The sequence below is a fragment of the Pongo pygmaeus genome, chromosome 9, assembly GCF_028885625.2.
Source record: "Pongo pygmaeus isolate AG05252 chromosome 9, NHGRI_mPonPyg2-v2.0_pri, whole genome shotgun sequence".
In the NCBI taxonomy this organism is placed as follows: domain Eukaryota; kingdom Metazoa; phylum Chordata; class Mammalia; order Primates; family Hominidae; genus Pongo; species Pongo pygmaeus.
This window is the reverse complement of record NC_072382.2, coordinates 18,174,529-18,188,416: the sequence shown is the minus strand read 5'-3', so window position 1 is coordinate 18,188,416 and position 13,888 is coordinate 18,174,529. Positions and strand designations below refer to the sequence as shown.

Below are 13,888 nucleotides of genomic sequence, written 5' to 3'. Positions count from 1 at the left end.
CCTGAATGTAGTCTATGAACTAATACCATCCACCATTGTTGGAGGGCTTTAAGAAACAAGATGCTAGGGACACCCCCTAGATCTATTAAATCCAAATCTGTATTTTAACATCTCCTAATGATTCTTCCACACACAAAAGTTTAGGAAGCAATGGTCTAGATAATACAACCAAATAAGAGATGAATTAGGATTCTAATTAGGTCTGTCTGAGGACTAATACCCAGAATCTACAACAAACTCAAACAAACTAGCAAGAAAAAACAAACAATCTCGTCAAAAAGTGGGCTAAGGACATGAATAGACAATTCTCCAAAGAAGATATACAAATGGCCAACAAACATATGAAAAAAATGCTCAACATCACTAATGATGAGGAAAATGCAGATCAAAACCCCAATGCAATACCACCTTACTCCTGCAAGAATGGCCACAATCAAAAAATAAAAAATAATAGCTGTTGGCATGGATGCAGTGAAAAGGGAACACTTCTACACTGCTAGTGGGAATGTAAACTAGTGCAACCACTATGGAAAACAGTGTGTAGATTCCTCAAAGAACTAAAAGTAGAACTAACATTTGATCCAGATAGCCCACTACTAGGTATCTACCCAGAGGAAAATAAGTCATTATATGACATGGATACTTGCACACACATGTTTATAGCAGCACAATTCACAATTGCAAAAATGTGGAACCAACCCAAATGCCCATCAATCAAGGAGTGGATAAAGAAACTGTGATATATATACATATATATGTACGTATACACACATATATATGTACATGTATATATACACTATATATACATATACATATACATATACACACATAAATGTATATATACATACACACATATATGTATATCTATGTATGTATATGTATATGCATATATATGTATGTATATGTATATGTATATATGTATATATGTATATGTATATGTATATATGTATATGTATATGTATATATACATATATACATATACACATGTGTATATATGTATACATATACATATACATGTGTATATGTGTATATACATGTGTATATACGTGTGTACATGTATATGTATATACGTATATATACACATATAAGTATACGCATATATACATATATACACATATATGTATACGCATATATACATATATACATATATGTATACGCATATATACATATATGTATACGCATATATACATATATACATATATGTATACGCATATATACATACATACATATATGTATACATATCTACATACATATATGTATACGTATATACATACATATATGTATACGTATATATACATGTATACATGTATGTATACGTATATATACATGTATACATGTATGTATACGTATATATACATGTATACATGTATACATGTATGTATACGTATATATACATGTATACATGTATATATGTATACATGTATACATGTATATATGTATACATGTATACATGTATATATGTATACATGTATATATGTATATATGTATACATGTATACATGTATATATGTATACATGTATATATGTATATATGTATACATATATACATGTATACATATACGTATACACGTGTATATGTGTATATACACGTGTATATACATGTGTATATGTGTATATACACGTGTATATACATGTGTATATGTGTATATGCATGTGTATATACATGTGTATATATGTATATGTGTATATGTATATATACACATACACATATACACATATACACATATATACACATATGTGTATATATACATATATACACATGTGTATACACATACACACGTATATATACATATATACACATGTGTACATACACATACACACGTATATATACATATATACACATGTGTACATACACATACACATATGTATATATACATATATACACATGTATGTATATACATATATACACGTATGTATATACACACATATGTATATATACACGCATATATGTATATACACATATACACATACATATGTATATACACATATATACACATACATATGTATATACACATATACATATATAAGTATGTGTATATATACATATATATACGTATATATAAAACATATATACATATATATACACACACACAATGGAACACTACTCAGCCATAAAAAAAGAATGAATTAATGGCATTTGCAGCAATCTGGATGGGATCGCAGACTATTATTCTAAGTGAAGTAACTCAGGAATGGAAAACCAAACAATGTATGTTCTCACTTATAAGTGGGAAATAAACTATGAGGATACAAAGGCATAAGAATGACACAACAGACTTCGGGAACTCAGAGGGAAAGGGTGGGAAGGGCGTGAGGGATAAAAGACTACAAATCAAGTTCAGTGTATACTGCCTGGGTGGTGGGTGTACCAAAATCTCAAAAATTACCACTAAAGAACTTACTCGTTTAACCAAATACCACCTGTTCCCCAAAAACCTATGGAAATAAATAAATAAATTAGGTCTGCCTGACTGTACCCTTAACAGAATGGACACCCAAGACACAAACATCATGGTTTTAAAGGAGACAAGTTAAGTCATCACTGGTATAAGTTGTACACATCAGCAGCACATCTGATTACCTGTCTACTCCTATGACCATCCCTTCCAAAGCCGTCTACAATGTAGAAAGGAGGAAACTTGGTGACGAAGAAAGTAAACAGGCCTGAAAACCAAGAGAACCAAACCAGCCAAATCAACCACTACTTAGCAATGGCCCAGTGTCCCAGGGCCCCACTTTCTTTACCAGTGAAGTGGGACTGGAGGGACAATTCTGTGCAGCTCAATTATGCGGCGTTCCTCACGTCAGCCCACTGAGCTGCTCCTGAAACCATCAGAGTAGAAATCACTTCCTTCTCCAGCCTGTAATGTCTATCTTTAGTCAATTCCTTTGGTAATTGCTGTGTTGCTTTTTCCGAACATAAAAATAGCTTATTATCTGCACGGCAAATAACCACCACCTTGCAGGGGCCCTGACGGTGCCCCAGTACAGAGCTTGCAACCAGCTGAATCCTAAGAATCTCAAGGGCTTCCAGGTCTCATCCCGGAAACCAACTAACCACCATATTGGTGTATCTATTTTCCTAAGGGCAAGGGTTGCATCCATTATCTTCATTCCTGGCACGTTGCAGTGACAGTCCTCAGACTCTGGGTCACTGGCCGGCCCTGCTACCAAAGTTTTTTTTCTGCCAAAGAGACCAGACCCAGTCCACGTAGAGTAAAGCCTGGGTCCCTCTCTCTCTTTCTTTTTTTTTTTTGAGACTGAGTCTCACTGTGTCACACAGGCTGGAGTGCAATCGCACAATCTCGGTTCACTGCAACTTCCGCCTCCCTGGGTCCCTCTCTTATCATCAGAGGCTGCTTCATCCCTATCATACGGGAAGACCTAGTAGTGACCTTAGGGACATATTCCAGACCCAGAAGAAAGACTGCCAAATCTTCCTGGATGCCCTTAAACGTGGCCCAGATTTTCTCAGGGAACGGAAGAGAAGTTTTCCTTGAGTATTTTTATACAGGGGGAAATCCAAGATCTTATTTTCTATTCAATCGGTACATCCCCCACCCCCACCACAAAAGTCCTTCCTCCATGAACAGTGGATGTCCAGACATGGATTCCCAGAAACTGTTTGACTCAGTGTTGGCTTCACATGGCTCACCGATAACTTCCCCAGGAAGCCAATCAGCTTCGCAAACCATCATCCAGCCTAAGAGACCTGAAGACCTAGTTTCCAGCATGAACACTGAACTGGTCGCCATGATGCCATAATTTGAGAAATTCTACTGAGAAGATCAGAAGAGCCCCTGTACCTTGGTCCAGCCAGTCCTTTGTTCTGTCGCTGGGTCCCCAGAGGGCAGCTCTTAGGAGCCAGAACATTTGGTTTAATTGGATCAGGGGTTAATAATCTTAGTACTTATCAATCCCAGTGTGTCTCTTGTAGCACCAGTCCTAACTTCATCTTTCTGGGCTATTTTAAAAGCAATCAACTTGTTTGCTATAAGCAAAAACCAGCTTTTCTCACCTTTTCTCCTGCACTTTATCTATTCAGTTGTTCAATTATTTAAGCAAACATCCTTTGAGCACCTGTCACATTCCAGGCACTGGGAATAAAAAAGATGCATAAACGTAGCCTTAGTCTAGAGGAGCTGCCCAGAGAGCAGAAGAGATGAGAAGGAATGCAGAGCCCAGACAGAGTGGCCAGATCTGGGCTTTTCTAGAGACCTGTTCCCTGTGCTCAGGGGACAAGGGGCTGGGAGTACTAGGGTGCTGGCCAAGTGGGGTACTTCAAGTAGGTTTGGGGAATCTATTTCTGATTATCCACTGTCCATGTAAGAAGCTGCCTTAAGTAGCAAGAGATGTGCCATACAACTAAGTAATAAAGTATAGAACAATATCGGGGGAGATGCTCACTGAGCACAAATAGTCCCTTGTCTCATGTCCCCAGGTTTCTAGTTATTTAGGCAAGAAAATGCACCCTAAGATGGCTTTGGAAGTCGGAGAATGCCAGACATTTACACCCCTGTGGAATTGAACGTGGGCCTGTGCATTGAGCCAGTGCACTAGCCCTGTCTTGGGACCCCTCTGTGATGCAGACCAGAATATGGGTGTTTGTCCCCACTGCATCCTGTACTTCCTCTGCAATATGCTTACTGCACTTTATTATTGAATGTTAAACTCCAAAAGAGCAGGAATCACTTGTATATCACATATTGCTTCTTCTCATCACCAAGCATGTGCCTGATATATGGACATAGAAAGATATTTCTACATGGGACAAAATACCTGAGCAATGTTCCTCCAAACCATCAAGGTCATCAAAAACAAAGCCTGTGAAACTGTCACAGCCAAGAGAAGTCCGAGACATGATGACTAAATGTGATGTGGTATTCTGCATGAGATCCTGAAACAGTGAAAGAACATGAGCTAAAAAGTAAGGAAGTCTGAACAAAGGATGGACATCAGTTCATAGTGAGGTATCAATAGGGTTCATTAATTGTGGCAAGCATGTCCTGCTAATCTAAAATGCTAATAATGCTCTGTCTTTTCTCTCTCTCAATTCCTCTCTCCCTGCTTCTATATCTCTCTCTTTCACTATCTCTGCCTCTGTTTCTCTTTCCCCACACTTCATTTCTCTCTCTCTCTGGGTGTGGAATATATGAGGACTCTCTGTATTCTATCAGCAATTTTTCTGTAAATCTAAAACTCTTCTGAAACAAAAGGTTTATTAACAAAACCTCGAATGATCCTCAAGCACCTTTGTGCCCTCCTACTTCCCAGATGGAGGCGCATCATGGATCTGACTCTCCACTTGCCCTGTGTGTTCTCAGTAAGAGACTTCCTCTCCTTTCTAAGCCTAGAGTCACAGAACACACTCTTGCCTGGCAGTGAGAAACCTGAGATCTAGTCCCACTTCTGCCACCATCCCACTATATGACCATGTGTCAATCATTTCCCCCTCCCAACCACGAGCCTCAGTTTACCCCTCTGTTCAATGAGAAAGTAAGACTAGAAGGTGCTTCCAGTCAGTCCATGAAGGCAGGGATGGTGTATCTCGTTCACGGCAGCATCTCCAGCTTCTAAGACAGTCCCAGGCACAAGACAGACACTGAAAAAAAAAAAGAGGATTCAATGAATAAATAAATGAGCATTGCTCTGATACTCCAACACTCTAACTAGAAATGGAAACTTCTAGAGTGAGCTCAGCATCTCAGAACCTCCTTTCTTGTGCACTTGATTTCAAGCTCCCTGGGTCACATCTTTGTGTCTGTCTCCAACGTCGTGCATGGAGACTTTATAAGCATTTGCGCAATGATTGAGAAGAGCAGGCCCTGCCAGATCAGGCCCTTCAAGTGTTGAACTCCTTGGAATGCAGACAGTGGTGTCTGCTGAGACGGTAGGGAGGTGTGTCACATCTAAAGCTTATTACGCTGGGGGTCATCCTGGCTTCTGAAGTTGTGGAGGATCTTCCCATGGAATCCATCTGCCCCTTTTTAACAAGCTCAGAGTGAAAGGGCCTGGGCCTCCCAGCCCCTGGTTAGGAGACCCTGGCAGATAACTTAGAGGAAGACAGCTCAAACCCAGGGAGGGAAGAAACTGGAAGTGACAAAAAAAAAAAAAAAGAATAGAAAAAAAGAAAAAAAAGCCCTGCGCAACCCCAATTGTCTAGAGATCTGGATTCCTGGATTTTAGTCCCAGCCCCCAGTATTCTCGGCATCTACGCCATGAGAACTGGGCAAGATTTTCTCTGTGCCTCTAACTGGCCAACCTCCCAGAGTTGGGGGGGGGTGGTGAGTAAAAACAAGGATGAGTGTTTGTTCCAGTTCCTCAGAAGGGCTGTGTTCTCCGTGGGCAATTCCTCTGCCCAGAACATTTTCCCCACTAACTGCTCACACTCCACGCTTCAGAGCAGGCTCCAGGCAGGCACCACGGCTGTAAAGTCTCCCCTGATGCCCTGCCTGACTCCTTCCATTGTCTCCACAACAGGCCCTCGAACACTTCACACATTCCCTTAGAACTCACCACCCCGGGCTGTAATCGCCCATTTCACTGTCTGCCTCCACCAGCCGACTGCGACTGCGAGCCCACTGGAGGCTGCTCACCATTTGGTCCTGCGTCCAGCATAGTGCTTGGCACGTACGTGATAAATAAGGACTTGTGGAACAAACAGATGAATGAATGGGTGAATAAATGAAGGCATGTGTGAACCAGTGAATTAGTAAGTGCTGTCACAACTAAGGGAAGGCTAAAACCGTATCATGTTTTCGATAGCTTACCTCAGATTTCCCAGGAGACTTGCTGAGGTTTTTTTTTTTTTTTTACAGCATCTGTAAAAATAATGATAATAGTAGCTCCAATAGCCTGTTGTTGCCATTGTAAATTCCCAAAGGGCTTTTCCTGTGTGTTTCAGAAAAGGGAGAGCAGGCACTGATTCCCTGCCCTCAGTCTCCCTCTCTGCCTCCCCGTTTCTTCTTCCCACCTATGTTCTCACTCTCTGTCTCTATTTCTCTCTCCTCGCTCTGCCTCTCTTTCACGGTCTCTGTCTCTGTCTTTGTCTCTGCTTCTTTCTCTCCCCACTGTCCCTGTCTCTCTCTCTCTCTTTCACTCTCTGCCTGTTTCTCTCTCTTCCCTCTCTCTCAATCTCTCTCTCCTCTCTCTTCTCTCCCTCTCCCTCTTTCTGTCTTTTTCTTTCACTATTTCTGCCTCTGTTTCTCTTTCATCCCTCTTTTCTCCTTCTCTCCCTCTGACTCTGTCTCTTACACTATCTTTGCCTCTGTTTCTCTCTCCTTTCTCCCTCCCTCTGCCTCTGTCTCTATCTCTTTCACTATCTCTGCCTCTGTTTCTCTTCCCCCACACTTCGTTTCTCTCTCTCTCTCTCTCGCTCTTTCTCGCCCTCTCTCTCTCTCCCCTTGTCTCTTTCTCTTCACTATCTCGCCTCTCTCTCTTCTTTCTCTCTCCCTCTCCCTTCTCCTCTCCGCCCTGTCTCTGTCTTTCGGGTACTCTCCATCATTTCCCTCCCCATCCCCATTCACTCTCCACTGTGTGCCAGGCATCTCACACAGAAGATCTCACTTTCCTTCCCAGACACCTAATGCTGCCTCATTTGTACTTTGGGAGAAACATCCCCTTACAATGGTCAAGAATGTGGGCTTTGGGCTTGGGAGCCAGACAGATTCGGCTGGTTCCAAGCCCAGCTCTTCCACCTACTAGTCTGTGATCTTGGTCAAGAAGTCTAACTAACCTCTCTGAGCCTCAGCTTCCTTATGAGCAAAATGAGGTGAAAATGCCCCCTCTCAAAGGATGGCTGCAATGATTAAATGAGATAATGCTTGGGAAATGCTTAGCACAGTGGCAGAACTCCATAAATGTGAGCTCTCTTGTTACTATCAGTTCTACTATGATTTTTTTTTTGGCATTGTCTGCAAACATTATTAATACCCAGGAGATCATTATTGAAGATGACAAATACCTCTGGACTGAATAGCCCCACCACCACGCCGACCCCAGGATCATTTCAGCCCCTTCCTCCCTCCTCCAAATAGATGACCACCAAAGCCCAGTTGGCTCTGGTTCTGACCCTCTGGTCTTCTATGCCCACTTTAATTTGGGCAGAATCTATCTGGATGGAGATTCCCTAAGCCTGGCTCTCCCAAAAAATTATCGGAGGAGTTTTTAGTAATTGTAAATATCTGGGGTGAGTCAAGGAGAGTCTGACTCCATAGGTCTGGGATGACACCCAGGAACTGGGTATTTTCAAAAGCATCCAGAGCAACTCTGATTGGAGAACAGGGATTCAAGCTTCTGGTCTAAACTCAGTGGCTACTCAAGTGATACTAAATGAATCAATTAATAGGAGATGGTAAATGAATAAAGGCATAAATGAGTAGATGGATTGGTGCATGGACGGATGGATGGATGGATGGATGGACGGATGGATGGATGGATGGATGGACAGATGAATAATAGGTCTACCTCCATGGGAAGAAATGCTGGTATTTTTCCCCAGACCTATGCTCTGGCCTCCAAAATGTGTGTCCTTTTGTTCTGTGGCTTTTCAGAGAACAACACTTAGCTGCTCCCCTGTTCCTTTTCTTCCTTTTCTTCTCTGCACCTAAATCCCATCCTTTCCCTTTCCTGATGCCTATTTCCTCCATCCTCTCTCCCTCCTCACTTCGCCCCCTCCTTTTAGCTCCCACTTCTCTTTACGGCTTCCCCCTCACCATGCCGAAACATTTGCAAGCTGGAGGTTATCCCAAGACACTTTCATGAGAAGAGGCTTTGGACACAACGGTTGCACAAACAGTTTTATTTGATGAACCACAGTGACTAACAGGGTCAGAAGACAGTGCAGACATTCTGAAGAAGGCACTGGGGGAGATAAGGGGGTATCACAGCAGGCAGCCTCCTCTGCTTCTGTCCCAGATCACAGATGAGTTGCAGGCAGGGAGTCTCTGCAGATCACCCACGGGAGCCTCAGAGGGACAACTTCTTCTCTTCTAGAAGCCTCTTCCAGTGTTCACTGGATGCTTTGAGGACAGCTCTGGGCAAAGGAGGTGACTCTGTGAAAGATGCTGTCTTAAGATGGGGAGACTAGGTTGTGAGGAGCCCCTTCCCCTCTCCTCCTCCCTGTGCCCCCAGAGCTGGCGCCATTCCAGGGAGGGTCAAGATGTCCATTCACATCAAGCTGGGCTTTTCTTATCTCCATCGCTCATGTCTTGTCCTTCAGTTTCATAGTCCTCCAAGAACAAAACCCGGAATAGACACTCCCAGCCTCTAGCTCACAAAGGCCCCACTATTAATTTCATCCTCACGGTCTCTCTGGCAGTGTAGGCATCATGCTATCTACCCCATCACACCTGCTCCAGTCCCTATTCCCAGATCCCCAATCCAGCAGAAGCCAAGAGGTCCAATCCTGAGGGTAGGGAGAGAAAAAACCCACCCTGTGCCTTTTGGCCCATGGCAAGCAGGAGGCCTCCTTAGCAAGAGGGCCACTGACCCTGGAACAAGAAAGGATGATGAAGGCAATGCTCATAAATTTGAAGCCAGGCAGGGAGGCACCGGAAAGGGGCCAAGGGAGGCTCTCAACCAGCCTCTTACTTCCTTCATGGAGCCCAAGAAGGATCAGGAACCCAGCTCAGTAGGACGCCCCCAAGCCTTGGCGCCAGCTGCTTTGGGAAGGGACCTCCCTACAGGAAGCCTGGTGCAAACATTAACTTCTCTCCTAAGCACGGACCAGCCGTTGGAGCCCCCAAATCCAGTGGGGGGTGGACTCATTTTTATTCTACATTTTTCATTACCTTAGTGTGTCCCTGCCCCCCACCACCCCCTGCCAAGGGTAATGTGTGAACAGCAGAGTTGCAGTGGATTAGGGGGTGGGAGGAGATACGTCTAAATGACCCAGGCACACTGCTGTTTATGCCAGGCTCGTCCATATAGACATGTAAGTACAACACACACAGACAAGAGGCAGGCATCTCCATCCCAAACAACATGACTCTTGGCACCAAGTAGCACTAGTGCCCAAGAAAGAAATCAGTATGATAGGGTAAGATGGGGAGATGAGGAAACCCTTCAGCTCACAGTTCTGCAGGAAGTCAGAGACAGGAGGACTCGGGGAGCGAGCCAAGCAGTGTCTGGACTAAATGCAGACACCCCTCCATCCTCTCTCTCTAGTTTCCCTTCCCAACTCCCCACTCACATAATGAAACCAAGGAGTACATCCATTCATCAGCCCTGCTGCCTTCCAATTCCCATAGAAAATAGAGGAAGGATGAAAGGGTCTGCGGACAATTTGGAGAAAGCATATCTAGTCAGTGTCATGGTGCCATGGGGGAACTGCAGGAATCACACTAGCCCCAGTGCCCGAAATGACAGGGAAGTGATTCAATTTTAGGGCAAGCTCTGGAGCTCCCAGATCTAACGGCTGGAGCGCTAATTATCTGCTGACACACAGCCCACCCCCCGCCCCAGCCCATTCCCTGCATCACACTCAGAAAACAGGATAGAAAGCTTAAACAGGGTCAGTCTCTGCAAGCTTGGGGATCCTTAACCCTTAGTAGCCCTTCAGAACAAGAAAGTAGACAGGCGAGAAGGAGGGATGGAGGGAGGGGGATGAGCTATAGGAGGGGATTCGTGCCAGAAGGCAGGGATGAGGAGCAACAGCTGCAGAGAGTGGTAGGGGAAAAACTACAAGGAAAGGAGGGAGGAAAGACGATTGCAGATCTAAGAAAGCAGCGGAGGGAAACAAGCTTTTATTGAGTCCAGACTCAGGCGTCAACATTTTAGGATCAATATGACTTTCCCCCGTTTCATACCAATGGAGAAACTGAGGGTGAGTGAGATTAAATGGGTTGTGCAGGGTCAGGTCTGTAGTGCCCAGTCTCTTTCCCCTAAACCACAAACCTCTGAGAAAGAATAAAGCAGTAGAGGAGGACAGGGCAGGGCAGGAGTCAGGGGGCAGTTAAAGTTGTGCATAGGAGAAGGAGTAGCCATACTACCTGATTTTCAGAAAGCAAGGGCAAAGGCTGGGGAGGGCCGAGGGTGCCAGGCTTCTCTCTGCTCCCAGCCCTAGTCAACCACAAGGGTCTCCTGGCTGTAGGGGATGGATTTCTCGTGCATCTGTTCTCCACCCTTGCCCATGTTGGGGCCGGGCCCCTGGCTGTGCCCCGAAGAGTAGCTGGCTGACTTCTCCCCACTGCTGCTGTGGGAGGTGCCCGCACACCTGCTCTGGCCACAGCAGAGCATGGAGGTGCAGGCCTGGCGGAAGCGGGGGTCGAAAAAGGCATAGAGGAAGGGGTTGAGGCAGCTGTTGATGTAGCTGATGCAGGTGCAGTAGGGGAAGATGTTCATGAGGAAGAGGTCAAAGTCACAGGGCCAGTGCAGCAGGCTGCCCAGCATGTACAGCGTCTTCACCAGGTGGTAGGGCATCCAGCACAGGGCAAAGGTCACCACCAGCACCACGATGATGCTGAGCAGCCGGCGCCGCTTCCGCAGGCCCTCGATGCGTTCCTTGCGGAAGTGGCCAGCGATGGTTTGGGCGATGAAGAAGTAACAGGTCAGCATGATGGTGAAGGGCACCACAAAGCCCACGGTGGTGGACGAGACCCCCAGGCCCACCTCCCAGGCCCACTCTGAGCTCACAGTGGCCACCATGGAGTAGTCCATGTAGCACTGCACCTTGGTGGTGTTCTCCAGGTCCCCGGTGGTGCGTAACACCATCACAGGCATGGCCAGGAGGGCAGCCAGCACCCACAGAACCGCCGTGGCCACGGCCCCGCTGACCCGCAGCCTCAGCCGAGCACTGGCCACTGGCCTCACGATGGCCAGGTAGCGGTCGAAGCTGAGGCCAGTGAGGCAGAAGACGCTGGCGTACATGTTGACGAAGATGAGGTAGCTGCTGAGCTTGCAGAAGAAGGTCCCAAAGGGCCAGTCATAGTCCCGGTACGTGTAGGTAGCCCACAGGGGCAGCGTCACCACGAAGGTCAGGTCAGCCACCGCCAGGCTAGCAATGAAGACATCAGCTGAGCGCCTCTTCTCCCGGCTGCTTCGAAACACGGTCCAGAGCACCAGACCGTTGCCCGTGGTGCCCAGGAGGAAGACCAACATGTAGATGGCAGGGATGAGGGCCCCCGAGGATTTCCAGTCTGTGTACTCACACTCAGACTGGTTGTCTGCCCCATAGTAGTTGTCAAAATCACCACCTTCCTCCATGCTGGGGAGTGGAGAGAAGACGGGCAGGGGGTCCCAGGGACACCAGCTCCGTGGCTCTGTCACCCACTCTGCAAGCAGCCTGAATTTCTGGCTTGAGCCTCAGAGGGTAAGAAGGGCTGAAGATGCCCAGAGTCCTTCCCAGCACGCAGGAGGAGCTGCCTCTGGGTTCTCCAGACCCTGGAGGAAGCCTGTCTCCTGCAGAATTTCCTCCACCCTCTCCTGCCTTACCCCCGTCTCAGTTAAGACACTTCCTTGCACCCTCCTGCGTCCCTGTCCCCTCCTTGACTCGTCACTCCCTCCTCCCACCTCCAGACCAGCCCCTCTCTTGTGAGTCCAAATCTTTAAGTGACAGCCCACTTTTTTTTTCTTTTTGTCACTGAGCAAGTGGACCAAATTGACCCCTACTGTGCTGGGCTGAACATTATCTGTGGTTTTGCAAGTCGGCTCTCCTGGCCCCGCCTCTCCTTTCTGGCTGCCACCCACCTTCACCCCAGCCCCTATCCCTCCACTTTCCTCTGGCCACCACTTCCTGCCTGCCCTTTAGGGCACTCCCTCCTCAGTGCTCTCCGCCCTCCTGTTCTCACCCCCTCCCATCCAATCTAAATGGGACACATTATGCAGATTGCAATCCAGCCTGAGCTGGAACCAGGGCTGGTAGGGAGCAAGGAGGGTGTAAGATTTCGCAGGATGGTCGGGGCATCTGGCAGGTCCTCCTGGCAGGCAGGTCTGGCCCCCTCGGCTCCCTTCCTGCACCCCCAGCCCCCACCCAGACCAGGTGTCACAGGAGGGTCTTCTCCCACTTTGCCTCTCGCTTCATCTTTCTCTACCCCTTGGCTTTGACCCTCCCTCTGAGAACTTTTGTGGTTTCTAGAGAAATACCCCTACACTAGTGTAGACGGCAGTTTGCAGTTTGCAGATGGCACAGGATGCGTTAGAAGGTTGAGGGCAGTCACAGGATGGAAGAAACCCAGGACAAAATTATCTCTAAACAAGTCACTAAATCTGTAGGAAACAAAAGGCCCAACAAGGTCAATGTTTTGCCCAAGGTAATAAAGTGAATTCTGCTACAGTTGATTGTTTGCTTTTCTTCTTCTCCAAACACGAACATAACACAGTACCTGGCCTGTCGTAGGTGAATGGCTGTTTTGTTTGTTTGTTTGTTTGTTTGTTTGTTGAGACAGAGTTTCACTCTTGTTGCCCAGGCTGGTCTCGGCTCACTGCAACCTCTGCCTCCCGAGTTCAAGCGATTCTCCCGCCTCAGCCTCCCTAGTAGCTGGGATTGCAGGCTAATTTTTTTGTATTTTTAGTAGAGATGGGTATTAGCCAGGCTAGTCTCAAACTCCTGACCTCAGATGATCCACCCACCTCAGCCTCCCAAAGTGCTAGAATTACAGGCATGAGCCACCACGCCCAGCTGGGTGAATGGCTGTTGAGTGAGTAAGTGGATGGATGATGTAGGGGGTGAGTGAAAAGGGGAATCCATAGATGGAAGAATGAGTGTATGAATTACTACGTGGTGAGAACATGGATACATTTCAGTTCTCAGGTTTTTACTATCCTCCATGGACCAAGAGGTTTCTATAAGACCACAGGGGGTCAGGAAGTTGAGCTAGAGGAGGGGGGTCTCTAGAGAACGTCGCAGTCACTGGAGGATGCTGTGGGGAAAGTTCCGTAGAAGCTCACTT

The 13,888-nt window shown here is 46.2% G+C and overlaps 1 protein-coding gene across 2 annotated transcripts; it reads right to left on the bottom strand.

Moving 5' to 3' along the window:
* Positions 1–8,784: 8,784 nt before the first annotated feature.
* Positions 8,785–12,563, bottom strand: APLNR (apelin receptor). Of its 2 annotated transcripts, none has more exons than XM_054438352.2 (2): positions 10,991–12,563; positions 8,785–9,052 (listed from the first exon to the last, which is right to left on the bottom strand). In XM_054438352.2, the coding sequence occupies exon 1, from the start codon at positions 12,201–12,203 to the stop codon at positions 11,061–11,063; it is 1,143 nt and encodes a 380-aa protein (XP_054294327.1). In that variant the 5' UTR covers positions 12,204–12,563; the 3' UTR covers positions 8,785–9,052; positions 10,991–11,060. The 2 variants fall into 2 exon arrangements, with proteins under 2 accessions (XP_054294327.1, XP_054294326.1); XM_054438351.2 differs by having other exon boundaries at positions 8,791–9,052; positions 10,192–12,563.
* Between the last annotated feature and the right edge of the window lie 1,325 nt (positions 12,564–13,888).

What these genes read in the sequence shown, in the direction of transcription:
- APLNR (XM_054438352.2), bottom strand. Translation starts at nt 12,203, where the DNA reads ATGGAGGAAGGTGGTGATTTTGACAACTACTATGGGGCAGACAACCAG.